Consider the following 14,814-nt stretch of genomic DNA (forward strand, 5'->3'; position numbering starts at 1 on the left):
ATAGCTGTAGTATATATATATATCATTATATCATTTAAATTAAAAGAGCCCTAAGAGACTCAGTGGTAGCGAAATTTTATAGAAGAAACTTTCAATGATTTTTCAATTGCTATTTTGCCCATCAAGCGTCATATAATGTTAACTTATTGGCCACTTTCACGGATGATATGTTTAGCAACATGTCAGAATTACAAGATATGCAATACGAAATGGAATAATGAGGAAGATGCCGATATTTTTACTCATAATTTAAACAGTTGTAATAAAAAAATAAATGATAGAAGCGGAATTAAAAAATTCAATCTGAAAGATCCCTTAACTTGCTAGCAAGATAAAATTTTTCATATTTTCTGGAAAACAAAAAATTTTAATGATTTTCCTGGTTGAAATTTAAATCATTTGTGATGATGGTGACTCGAAAGTTTTGAATCAGATTATCAGAAATAGAAAAAAAGGCGTTCACTTCTTCCGAAAAAGTGGGTGAATTCAGCATTTTTGTGACCCATGTTGTTTTCAAAACTTCATCTTCAAGGATGAGGTAAAAAAAATTACTTTTTTGAAAAAGATTTCTCCAAATGTTTTTTCTTAAACTGCGTGAATTACATAACGCGCTTAATTATGTGTTCTACTTTTATCTCTTTATTTTTTCTATTAATTGAAAATCATTTTTTCTAGTACCTATGAAAATTTTATTCAGGAAATCTAACAATTTAGCAAGCACCTAGCAAAAATATCATTTAATATAAGAACGAATAATTTTTCTCTGTGGTTTTTAAGTTCATTTTTTTTTACTTTTGGAAAAGATAACATTGCACAGAAATGATTTAAGCGACTGTTTTTAATAGAAAAAAATTTGTCGGGGTAAAGCTACTCATTGTTGTTATGATAATTTACTTAATAGAAAGCATAACAAGTATATTTATAAACATCATAAATCGACTTTATAAGTTCTAATCCATAAAAATAAGATGCTTTTTTTCCTAGCTTCAACTGGGTAGAAGTATGTGCAAGAACTTTTCACTAGAAATTTAAAGTAGGGCAAATAAACCTATCAGCCCCCAATAAAAATACAGCATTATCGAGTACATTTATATTTTTGATTAATATTGCAACTAATATAATTTATTACAACTTATTCTACATGTCTTTATTAATATCGTTTATTACAAGTTATTCTCCATGTCTTTATTAATATGGTTTATTGCAACTTATTTGCAGGCAATTTGTTTCATTCCATTTTTTCGTCTCCTTGAAGGAGGTCGAAAAAAACTTTCTTTGTAAACACCAGAAGTATTTAAAATATATTTTTTTTACTTTAATAAGTTATTTAATTAAAAGAAGCATCAAAGAGAAAATTTTTGAGGTAACAGTGTTCTATCTTGACTTAACAATAGAGATCGCCATGCTTAAGATATCTAAGATCGTTTCCTTTCAGACTTTGAGGTTCACTGCATTCACCTTTGAAATACAGAGGAATTCTGTGGTTTACCATCCATCTCAAGCGACAATCACACCGAATTTCATTACCTGAAAAGCAAAAAAGAAAAATAAATAAATGAAAAATCAAATAAAGTAAAAATAATTACATAAATTTTAAAAATATGAAATATATATTAGGTCAGTTCCGTAACACGGAGCTTTTGGAGCCCACTCTAAATTATTTGAACTTTTGAGAAGTTTATCGTTTAATGATTAACAATTGTTAATCATTCAACGGATCCCCTTGACGTCGGGCTAATCGTCAGGTTTTCGTGGTTTTACTCTCCATGTAACGGTTTAGGTTCATCAAAAGTTCTCTAACTTTCTCTGGAAAGCTAATTTGTCCCAATGCTTTATACAAGAGTTCCCCTTTCTTCCGGGTTAGGTTCAAAATTACAAGGTTCGGCGTTGAAGATTAATAATCGCAAACTCAGAAATGTGTTCGGGTGTTCAACGCCGGTTGTAAGATAGAATGAAATTACTTAATGGTTAGTTTTTCGATTAATTTAATTAATAATTTTAACGTGACGTCATTACTTGATACGAATCCTTTTACTCATATTTTAAATATTTCTATCAGAAAATCAAACTAATATAAAAGAGTTAAAATCCTTAAAAAAATAGCAAAATACAATTGAAAATTTTTACGAACTGAGGGAACACCTTTTTCTACTGAATGTGGTTTGAACCTTCTACTTAAAATGCACCAATAAAATTCACAATTTCTTAAATGTATAATTTATATGAATTTTTATTTTGATGAAAAACTTGCTAAATAAAAATTGTCGGTGTAACGTTGGTAAATACTTTGTATCGCTATGAGAAGTTTGTACTAAAAACATTTCAACTCTACACAAAATCGTTTATTTCTAATAAAAAGAAAAGAAAGAATATATGCACTCTTCTCTTAAAATGAAAACCGATTAAACTTTTCAGTCTGTTTTCGAACGGCATAGTCAGAGTAGCTTGGACCGGGCTCCAAAATTTCCATATCCCAGAACTGACCCAATGGTTAGAAATTATTCATCACCTGCCAACATCATTGATTGCAGCTTTTGCATAATCGGTGAAAAAACTTCTTCTCTAAGAGTCACAAATTTGTTGTTATTCAGATGTACTTCATGCAAATCTGGCATGTTGCTGAACATATTATCTGGCAAAGTGGTCAGCAAGTTGTTGCTGTAATTAGAATGAAAAAAAAAATTAAAATTGTTCCAACGAAAAGCATATTAAATTTTGTACTTTTTAAGAGGCAGTTGAAATAAATAAAGTAAAATGACGTTTGCATTAGGTTTTATCGAATGTTTCTACCGTATGCTGAAAGAAATATAGTCCAGCAATTATAGCAAAAACAAAGACGTATCTTTGTAAGAATTAGTAATAGAGGTATTTTTAACAATACGCTTTGGTATATTATTCAAAATTCCTGAAAACTCCTCTTTTCTCTTTTATACGATTCCCTTTTTTCCCTTTTTTTTATCCCCCTTAAATAAGGGTGATTTAAGGGAGATAATTGAATTTCTTCAAAACGGGCAATAGCATTGTTTCTACTGTAGTTTTTTGCGTTAAATTGAATAAAACCATGAGACGATCGAACAAATAGTTTAGAAGTTATAAGGTTTTAAGTAGAAAAAGCACAAATTTGTACTTTTACGTATTTACACATTTAATATTGCTATCTAAACAAAACAGACATTGTTTTCTTTGTATTTTTTTACGTTTAATCAAACTTTTTACTTTGCTATTTATGGGTTATATGAACATACTTTTTCCTATGAAATTTTTTATGCTGAATTGAATGAGATGAAATTCGAGTTGAGAGGATTTATAATTTTGAAGATATAAGGGTTTCTTTAAGAATAGCTGTAGTACATCAAAAATAGTACTTTCTATATCAAAAGCCCCTTTCAACTTATAAAGTATTCGTCCTTCTGTTTCTTGCTTGATCTCATTCACTTAAGCGATAAAAAATACATAGGAAATAATACCTCACTTGTCTGTAAAGCAATCTCAGGTGCGTGAATAAGTGCAAGTAAAAAATTGTACTTTTCGCACACAAAACCTTTATAACTTCTTAACTATTTATCTTATAAATTTCTGTTCTGTTTTAATTAAATCAGCAGCAAAAACAACATTGGAAAATAAGCATTATATGTTCTTCAACAGTAGTAGTATAGCAGTGTAAAGTGTGTTGTATATTTAAAAAAGTCGTAAGTCATTTATTTAAATTCAATTTCTCTTGAACTATTAGACCGATTTCAATTTTGCATTTATTAAATTGCTCAAATTTTGTATTTTGCTACGTAAAGTTACATTCTCTAAAATTATGAAGAAAAAAAAATTATATTTTGCATTTCAAAATTTTACGACTAATTTTAAGTAAAATAATAAAAATAATAAATCTTCACTTAATGTTATTTTTATCTTTGTATAAATGAATTTTGTAGGTGTGTGGAAAAATTTTTCATGTCGCTTAAGAAGTTCTCGAGATATGGCGAAATGCGCAAATAGTGAACTTTAGTAAGGGGTTCAAACTTTGGATCGCGCTTCTGGTCAAAGTACGGAGAACGGAGACCATTTTTCCCAGATTGCGGCTACTCTCTATATTTTGAAAATCATTAATCAAAATTCATCGAAAACGAAAGTATTCTTACTCAGAGAAAGTACGTTTTTGTATCTGATTTCGTAATTTAAAATATCGTATGCTTTAATTAATTAGTACCGATTATTAAAATAAAAGTTATTCAGAATAATCAGTTTTTTTTCTTCTTTTTTTTTTTTTTTTTGCTTGCGCGCGAATTGTACATTAAAATTTGAGAACAGATAAAACATCCTTTTTTTGCTTCTAATATAGCCGATATTAATGCATAATCAGGTTTTTAAATAAAAAGAACTTAATTCATAGAATCATTTTTTATTTACATATTCTTCACTATGCTAAGCGTAGAGAAGGGACAAACTCGCCTGTGTAATGTTTCTCTGAATAGCGTTTATACGGCTTTAATACTCACCACTCACTTGATACATTATGCTTACTCCTCTTATTCTTGTCTCTTTGTTAAATATTAATTTGTGATCCCTGCCTTTATTTTTTAACAAGGGTTCGTAATTTTATACAAGGAATTAGATTATAGACAGAGATATTAAGATTTTTGACTACACATAATTACAGAAAATTAATATTACCTGAGATCTAAATGATATAATTTTTTAGCTGGATTGGGGAACATACTTCTTGACATTTCACTTATTGCATTGTTTTTCAAAACAAGCAAATCTACATTCGGTAATTCTCTGAAAGCATCTGGATGGATGAAGGAGAGATCTGCACTGCTGATTCCTAATGCCGTCAGGGTTTCGAGACGAGGGAATTCGTTGTCCAAGCTGCCCATGCCAATGTTGTTTACATCTATTAACGACAGTTTCTTGAGGTTGCGCAACTGAGACCAGTCCCAAGTTGTTATATAATGAGCTCCCGTTGCTCGGATTTCTTCTAACTCATTCTCTAGTCCTTCAAAAGCCAATTCTGAGTCTGATAAGGCCATCACTTGGGAGTTTGCGAAGCGAATCTGTACAAGTAATTTTACATCTATTACATCAAAATACATAAATTAACTAAAATGTCTTATTACAAAGGACACACAAAACACGCAAAGAAGTTAATGGAATTCCTGCAAGTGACGTAGTGTGGGTACCACGATCCTGAGTGGTTGCTGAAACGTGGCATTTGTTTACGTTAGAAACTGTTAGTTCCATTCTATTACGAGTAAGCCAAGCCCGCCAAGTATCAATTCTTTTAAGAGACACATATTAAATTCTTTCATAAAATCATTCTCGAAGATTTGAATTATTTCACTAAATATTCAGACAGAGATTTAACACAAAGACAGGCACGAAGCCATGCTGAACATAAACAAACTAATTATGCATCGAAGTAGTTGCTAGGTACACAAAACAAACATATATTATGGTTCCAATAAAATACATAAGCAAATGATTAATTTAAGCTAAGTAAAAAAAGTTCGCGAAAGAATTATATGCCAAATAATTCGATGCATGATACAGCTCTGTATTTTTTTAACTTATCGTCAATTAGCATTCTAACTTGCGTCGAGAAACTTAGCTCAACTTTAATGCGCCATTTTCATGATAAAGATTAGCTGGCGCGGACGTCGTAGGCCATATGTGTGGGTACGGGAGGTCTTCTTCTTGAAATGCAAGTATAACCATATACTATTTTAATTAGCATGGGTATTAAAACTTGAATGGTAGAGTTTAAAATACACTTTGTTAGACCTTTGAAACAGAATTTTTATTAAACATATTTTTTTTATAATTTTGTATTCTTTATTGATAATAAGTGATAAATATTACATTAACGTTTTAATAATTTATGGTTATAAAATAAAGCATGAAACTCCTGTGTCTTTTTTTGCAGTAAAAGCAAAATTTCCCAAATACGGCTCACTTCAAAGCAATAATTTTTCAAATTTGCACTTATTTGTAGGTGTTAAGATATAAGAGAAACAGTTAATAATCATTGAAATGTCCTTAATTTATAAAATAAATTATTGATAAATTTTGAATATGAATGAAAAAAATATTTCCAGTTACTTATTTTGAATTTTATATTTTAGAGCCAATATAAATACAATAATCTAACAGATTTTTTTATTAGCTATAAGACTGTTTTTTATAATAAAAAAACTACTAAAATATATTTTAGCTTCTAATAAGAGTGCAAAAATCATATATATGAAAGGGACACCAGTGTCACACTGCGTAAAAGAGTTAAGGACATCAAGGGATTTTTAACGGGAATTTTGTTTTATAAATTGGTTACAAAGGATCAAACATTTGTAAAAAACAAGTCTTATCAGTGAATGATATTTTGTTTTACTAAGCAAGTTTTCCTTACCTTTGCAAATCTTGTATTTTTGAATATTTCTCCAGGTATATATAAAAGTGACGAATCTTCTATATTAATTGCTAACATTTCGTAACCTTCAGCAGCTTTGATGGGAGCAATTAGCTCCTCCGCATTCATTATGTTATTGCATGTCATCATTGAGAAAGTGTCAAAAGCTCTGCAATTGCAGGATGGAGACAGATCCTCTTCCGGAGGACAGCGTTGTGCTATCGCTCCACAGGTTAACCACAGCAGAAGTAGTAGCACGTTGAAACCCATTTAAAATTTTGTCACAGTCTAAAATATAAAATTCATTCAGTTTCTGATTTTTGGCACAATTTTTTAGACTAAAATCTCTAAAGTTCAAGCATGTGCAAAAAATAATTTCTTGAAATTTAGCAAAAATGTGTCAATATTGCTCCGAAACATTCATATATTCAAACTCCATATATCCAAAATTGAAACTCTCCACATCACTTCTCAACAGAAGTGATGTGGAGAGAGAAATGTTCGTTGGCTGTCGGCAGGACCTCCGAATTCGTAGTAGGATGTAGTACCGTACTACCGTAGTTATGCACTACCGTACTACCATACCGCAGTACAGTGCTGCAGTACTTTAATAATTACCGCTTTTTAAATAATTGCCACTGATCAAGCACGTTCCCTGGGTTGAGGTTGGCTGGAATAGTGGCTAGACGCGGATTATACGGGTAAGGGTTTTACTAACCTAGGTACGTATCCGCGTCTGGAAGGAAAGAAAGTACTACCGTGCTGTACTACCGTAGTTTTGCACCCTAGTTAGGAATAATTGTATAATGGCCGCCGCAATAACGCATCATGGTATATTAATTTCCTATTTTAAAAATATAATATGTTGTAATTCGAAAAATAAGATCACAATAGTTTAGTCAGTGAATCGGTAAATTTAATTTCATTTGTTTGCTTATTTCCTTATATCTTATGCACTTTTAAACAAATGGAAGGTATGTCAGGATGAGTCACTGCGAAGACCACTCGATAAAGCTTCCGAACTCTCCCTTGACTGGCGAGCATGACTATGATGGCTAGAGCATCCTGCTGCGGAGGTCCGTAGTTCGAATCTCGCCGGCAGCCAACGAACATTTATCGCTTTTGAGACTATGCATTTCTCAAAAATGAGTTACGGTATTCCCATTTTGAATTCATGGGGTTTTCAAATATGTCTATACTTATTTCGGAGCAATTTCGATACATTTTTGCTTGATTTTGAGAAACCTTTTTTTGCTATGTATCTGCACATGCTTGAATTTCCGAGATTTTAGTCTAAAATGTATGTTAATGAACATACATTTTAAACTAAATCACTTGAAAACTTTATAGATTCAATAGAATCAAACTGATTGGGAACCGGCTGTTAAAGTTTTTAACTTCATCGCCATTTTGGATCTAAATTTGCTTATCAGTGCCCACGCATGGGGTTTTCTCAAATATAATGTAAGTATGTTTGTGACAGTTCTCTTGTCAGCAAAAATAAGCAAACAAGCCTCTCCCATACTTACATAACAAATTCACATTCCACCTAAGCTTTTAGCTTTAACTTTGACTTCAGTAATCTTATTTTAGAGTTGAATACAAATAAAGAATGCAACTTTGCATGAAACAATTTTTATGTTTCAATTCTTTTAAGGAAATTTTGAGTAGAAAAATTTTTAGGAGTTTTTTGTGCTTTCCTTCTGTTGTTAAAACTTTGACCTCTGAAACTCCCCCCCCCNCCCCCCCCCAATTTTACTTCAAATTTGAAGTTTGTTCAAGTGAAATTTTTTGCTACATTTCTTTATACCTAAAATAAATTTGGAAAATAATACGATTTTAATGTATTCATGGAGAGCGTTACTCATTTCCATTTTTCCCGCTTGTTAGCAAAATTAGAAAACAGAAATCCTTCTCACGTGTCATTTACTTACGTAATATTTCCACTGCTCCTTATCATAAATAAAATAAAACTTGTTACAATTCGTATTTTGAGAATAATTTATGGAAAGAAAAAAATTACTTTGGAAAAATACTGAGTAAAATGTTTTCAAACTTTAAACGATATCCAGTGAATCGTCCTTGAAGAAAGAAAACTTAAAAATTCGGCATTTTAGAAATTTTATTACTGAGAAACAATTCTTATCAAATTTGTCTCCAAAAATTGCATTATTTAGAATGATGCGAAAATTCAAGCGCTTCACAATTTAAAAACTTTTCGATCATGCTTAAATTAAATAATGAAAAATAATAATTGATTATTAGAAATAAATTTTTGAATCGGTTTATTTTTAGGATAAAAATATTTCGCAGTTGTGGATATAAATTTTTCGATTCGCATAAAAGAATTTTTGAGACTCGGCTAACTACCCAAGAAGTGAAATTAACATTAAAAGATCCAAATTTCGACTACTCTCCTGACTAAACTTTTGAGACCACATTTTCTAGGTTGCGGCAAGCCCCCATATTTTAATAGTAAGAAATCCAAATCCGTCAAAAAAAATTATCCGTTGTTTTATTAAAAAAATTCCTTACAGTGTCTGATTTCGTAGTTTAAATTATCGTCTGCCCTAATTAATTAGCATATCTGAAGTTACCTCCTTGAAATATTAAGATAAACATTTAATTAGTGCGTAAAAATCCAATCATTAGAGCAAAAGTTATTCATTAACTTTTATTATTTATTTATTTATTTATTATTTTTTTTTTTGTGTACTGTGTTTCTATGTATTTCAAATGCTAGAAAATTACATTATATCACGTTCATTTAACTAAAAAATTAATTGAAGCAATGTTAATTATAAACTTCAATTTAGTTAAATAATACACTAAGAATGTTTCAACTGGAATTAATTATCACAACATTTCGATTGTCACACATTACATTGATCATCCGATATAGTTGCAAGCGTATTGATTCCATTACATACTAGTATTTGTGAAACATAATATTTTAACAAAGTAATAAAAAAAAATATTGCCAAAATGATTTTTGTTGCTAAAACTTAAAAAAATTAAATAAATTTAATGTCTGTTTTTTCCCCTTTTGTTCGTGAAGATAAAAAAAAGTTAAGTTCAACAGGTAATTCAGGAAGGAAGAAACCAATACAACATTCTTTCCTTGGTTACATTGATCATCAAAATGTAGTTATGATCAAGAAGAAAAAATTCTAATGACGGTTTTTTTTTCGAGTTTTGGTCAACTTTTTACAATTCAGATTACTAAACGTTTTAATTTCGATAAAGTGAATTAAAAGAATTATTTTTAACTTTATATGTGAGTTTTGTATTAAATTATAAAGAAAGTCTGTCAAACTTACCTTTATTTTGATCAAAGAGCATATGTGTTTCATGTGGTTATTGACAAAAGACTTTTTATCATACATCTGTAATATTCTCATGCTCCTGAGATAAAAGATATTGATTGAATAAATTACATAATCATAAGTATTTTTTGAACAGTTTAAAAACGACCTAGTTTTGAGAGCGTCCTTCATTTTTCAAACTCTGGGGAATAGGAATTTATTATTCACTTTATAAGTACTGCAAATCACCTATATTAAAATATTTTTTTAAATAGCGACACCACTTTTTAATTTTTTTTTTTTTTTTGGTGTCACCTATGATCTAAATTTCAGGAGTTTTTGCACCAATCTTTTTTAAATGTTCTATAAATATTACCAGCGACACGTATGCTTTTTTTTTGTAAATTAGGATATGAAACCGTTTTAAACCCTCAGAAACATGGCCAAGAAAAACAACATATCAATTTTATATTTAAACCCTTAACCTCTTGATTCCGAGTTTTTATTAAACATATTTTTCCTACTTTTTTCATTCTTTTGATTTAATTTGGGTCTAAAATAAATGAAAAATACTATATTTATCATTTCAATAATGTGTTGTTATGAAATACAACATGAAACATAGGTGTCCCTTTTTGTTTAAAAAGTAAAATCTTCCAACAAGGCTCACTTCCAAACAATAATTGTCCAAATATGCACTTATTTGCAGTTAGGTTTAAGAGAAAGTTGTTCATCATTTAAATTTTTTTAATTCATAAAATCAATTGTTGATAAATTTTTTAATATTAATGGAACGAAATTTTCAACTACTTTTTGGATTTTATATTTTAGTACAAAAATAATTCTGAATTTTGTATTATAATGGATTCGCGTCTAGATTTTTTTTTGTAATTAAAAGATACTAAAATAAATTTTTGCCTGTAATTAAAGAGTCAGAAAAAATCTATATAAAACAGACACCGGTGTCCTTTCTGCGTCAGAGAGGTCAGAGAGTAAGAAGCGGCAATTAAAGATGATTAGTTTTGATGTTAGTTAGTCATGACATGATAAGTTTTTTCTACCTAGCAAACATTTTTATAAATAAACGTGTAAGAGCCAAGAGTAATTTCGATTTTAAATGTGTTTCGGACAATAAATTAAAATTTTTCAAAATGAAAAGAAATGTTTCAAAAACATTTTTATACATATATACGGGTATATATATACATATATGGGTTTTAAAACATGATTATGGGTAGATATATGGGTACATATGTTTGGGTTATGGGTTTATATGGTTATATATAGGTTTCAAAAGAAATCACAAATTGCTTGCTAGATAATAAATAAAATAAGAATCAGAACTATTTACTAACAAGGGAAACTAGGGAAGTGTGACTCGCCAATTTTGAAATAAACTCGAGGGATGCATGTCTTATGAGGAACAATTTTAGGGGGCAACATTCGTTTCGGCCCATAGAAGGTCATGGGAGAGATAAAAAATAATTCAATATATGGAAAAATCGGTATTTTATTACTTCAATGCAGACTATTAGTTATTGTAATTGTCTCATAATCCAATTAATTTGTAATTAATTGGATGATTAATTATTTTTTTAATTAATAGATTAATCAGAAATTATTAATTAATTAATTGATTTGCAATTACATACTCCAATTAATTTGGAAAGTTTTTTGAAAAAAAAAATTTAAAATATTTGATGGCAATTTTTTTTTTTTAAATTAACCTAACAGGTTTTTCTGAAAAACTGCAGATACATAAAATTTTCAAAATTAATTTTAACAATAAATATGCATTATATAGTACGTGAAAGTAATTAATTATCCAATTAATTACAAATTAATTGGAGTATGAGACAATTACAATAACTAATAGTCTGCATTGAAGTAATAAAATACTGATTTTTCCATATATTGAATTATTTTTTATCTCTCATAGGACCTTCTATGGGCCGAAACGAATGTTGCCCCCTAAAATTATTCCTCATAAGGCATACATCCCACTTGTTTATTTCAAAATTGACGAGTCACACTTCCCTAGTTTCCCTTGTAAGTAAGTTTGGATAATTAAAGCGAGTTAAACATATCATAATCAATTCATAATCAATTAGCATGGCCATATTCATAATCAATTAGGGGTAATATGGCCTAACATCCATTCCAAACAGCAATCGTATTTATAGGTATTATTTGAAAGTAAATTAATAATAAAATTATTTATGGTTAAAAAATTTTGCTGAATTAGAAATTTCTTTTTCTCCATACCATGACATGAAATTTTTTCTCTCCATACAACATGAGTAATCCAAATTTTTCATAAGTGGTGAAATAATCTTTTCTTTGAGAGTTACAAATTTATTGTGACTTAAATACACTTCATGTTAAAAAGGGACGCTCTTAAACATATCTCCAGGCAAGGTGGAGATCATGTTATGGCTGTTCATGTAATAAAAGGAGATTGAAATTTGTAGAAAACAGAACAATATTTAAAATTTCATACTTTTGTGAGGATAATTTAAAAACTAACCTTCCACGTTTATGGCATCCAAAACTCATGAAAAAAGTAATTTTGATAAAATAAAAATAGGTTTTTAAGTAAAAATTGTGAATTTTTCATTAATTTATAAAGTACATACATAGTACGGATTTATGTATAGAACAGCATAATAGGTAATAAGGAGGAGGCTTTCTGTTACATACGCACTCTTTTGCCGAGTTTTTTTAATGACCATTTTGTGAAAATGTGGATATACTGCTTTGACACTGCATATAATTCCTGTCATTAAAGCCTGTGAGCTAGTTAGAGTAAAAACCTTAGACTTGAAAAATCTCCAAAGCAAAAAAGGGACACCAGCTTTAAATCGAATGATCTGGGCGGCTAATTCTGATCTCTAAAATAAGGATTTACACATTTCGCATATGTTACAAGGCTGATCAAAATAGTGCTCGTTGTTATTTTGCGTAGAGTTTCATTTTTAATGTCACTTAAGCAGAGACAAGGTTTCGTTACTATAATGAAGTGATTATTATTATTATTACTTTATTATTATTATTACTTTATTTCAGGTTTTGATACTTCTTCAGTATCAAAACCCGAAATAAAGGAGTGATACACAGAAATTAAAGAGAAACTATAAATTAAAGCAAGGGACATATATAATCAATCTACATCATTTTTGTTAGTTAGTTTGTTTGAACTTGTTTGTAATCTCCGCTGCATATCCAGGTTTTATTCTTTCATTTCACTGAGGAGGTGTTTCAATCAGTGGTTCTTAATTTTTTTCGACTTCGGAACCCTAAATAATCATTCTTCTCTCGGTGAAATTCCAACTTTAAATAAAATTTAAGGTAATTCTGAACGTTGTAACCTACAAAAGACTATATTTAAAATATTGAATTAGAGAGAATGAATATTTTTTATCGTGTAATAATCAATAATTCTGAATTAGGTTTTATGTCCAGCAGTTAAATGCGCAGTCCTTGTTCTATATCTAGTTCAGTTATGAATTTGTTTCTAGAGTATACACAGAATTTTATCCAACTGTTCACGTGGCATTATTTGTGGCCGCTTTTTCCTGTTATTTTAACTTTACTTAAAAATTATAAGTTGAAAATAAGTTGAATTATAAGTTGAAATTAATTGAAGTAATGAACCTATAAATCTGTCCCCTATCAAACTATTCACTCAAAAAATTGCATCCTCTCCTTTTTTCTCGAAAATATCAAATTAACAATAATAAGATTTTTTCTGCATTACAAATCATTTTTCATTAAGAATTTGTATTGTCTGGTACTGTTCGAGTACTGAACTTCAAGTTCCATTCTTGGTGGTTTCACTAAATTGAAAACGTTCGAGGTAAGAAATAGGAACAAAAAAAATTAAAGGAGAGTGTAATCGAGGATATTTTATACGAGTGAAATATTATTCAATCTTAAAGATTCAAGTCACCTTCTAAACTTATACAAGAGTTGGATTGCGTAAAAATTTTCCACGTGAAAAAAGAGCAATTAGTAAAAAAAGGAGATAAGTTTCACAATGTGAAATATTATCTCTATATTTTTTTTATTTTTCGTAGCAAAGCAGATGTTGATGTTGCTGCATCACACGTGCGTTGAATTGTTTTTATCTTAATTATTTTAACTCAGTTAATTGTCTATTTTTTTCTGAACACCATCCCCACTTTAGTCGATGCATTAGCCGATGCATTTATGATATATCGGCTCCTCGTCAAAACGAATCGGCTCATATTGTGAAAATGAAATAGGATGATCAGACAACTTTCAATTTTGAACTTTCAGTTTAAAAAACAAAATAAATCTTAAGAACTTACTTTAAGATTTCTCATAGACGTTTTCTAAATCTAATGAATATTAAAAAGTGTTCCTTATCACACACACCTGCAATATTCTCATTCATAGCAGATAATCTTTGCTGACTGATTTTAGAACTGATATAATATAAATAGAAATACAAATACCCTTATGCATATTAAAAATGTTAACCGATTTGCTTTTTTTAGACGTATGATATGCATTTGAATATTTTTATCCATATGTAAATGTGGGCTTATAAGTGTATAAGTATACATTTACAGACAACATTTACTACAACAAGCTACAATTGCATATGTGCTTAAATGTGTACAAAAATTAGATATAACCTCATATTTACATGGATTAATTAACAAAGTTACTCATTTTTTTCATCCTAAAACAAATTTTATTGAAAAATCTCAATTAATAAGTTATGTAGCGGTAATCAGCCTAGATGAACAAGAATATAATCTATTACTGTAATAATGTTTAATGATTACTAATTTTTAAAATATTAAACTATTATTACCATTTAAGTTAACTAGGTCTCTCTCTTTTGGCTTCTGATAGCTCAGATTTAGTTTTTACCTATAGATAAGCATGTTTATTTATAAGTAGCATAAATGAAGATGTATTTCACCCAACATTTTATTTTAAGCTTTCAAAATCACGTAGCTTTTTTTGCATGCAATATAAATGAAATACCACTTCTATAAACTACTCGTGTTGTCTACATAATCCATTGGTATGTACGCTTAGTAAGTTATATTTAAAATATACTTATTTTTATAATGTTTC

General features: G+C 29.3%; 1 protein-coding gene across 3 annotated transcripts in view; it reads right to left on the reverse strand.

Moving 5' to 3' along the window:
• Positions 1-1,132: 1,132 nt before the first annotated feature.
• LOC107444528 (leucine-rich repeat and immunoglobulin-like domain-containing nogo receptor-interacting protein 3) overlaps positions 1,133-14,814 on the reverse strand; it is an 84,451-nt gene continuing 70,769 nt past the window's right edge. For 2 of the 3 annotated variants that reach the window (XM_071180609.1, XM_071180610.1), the window contains exons 2-5: positions 6,398-6,683; positions 4,666-5,048; positions 2,510-2,658; positions 1,133-1,527 (exon numbers count right to left, since the gene is read on the reverse strand). In XM_071180609.1, coding sequence (XP_071036710.1) covers positions 1,385-1,527; positions 2,510-2,658; positions 4,666-5,048; positions 6,398-6,667 — 945 coding nt within the window. In that variant the 5' untranslated portion in view covers positions 6,668-6,683 and the 3' untranslated portion in view covers positions 1,133-1,384. Of the gene's footprint in view, positions 1,528-2,509; positions 2,659-4,665; positions 5,049-6,397; positions 6,686-9,717; positions 9,906-14,814 lie in introns of those variants that run through there. The other variant, XM_016058681.3, reaches the window with a different exon arrangement.

The sequence above is a fragment of the Parasteatoda tepidariorum genome, chromosome 5 (assembly GCF_043381705.1).
Source record: "Parasteatoda tepidariorum isolate YZ-2023 chromosome 5, CAS_Ptep_4.0, whole genome shotgun sequence".
NCBI lineage: Eukaryota > Metazoa > Arthropoda > Arachnida > Araneae > Theridiidae > Parasteatoda > Parasteatoda tepidariorum.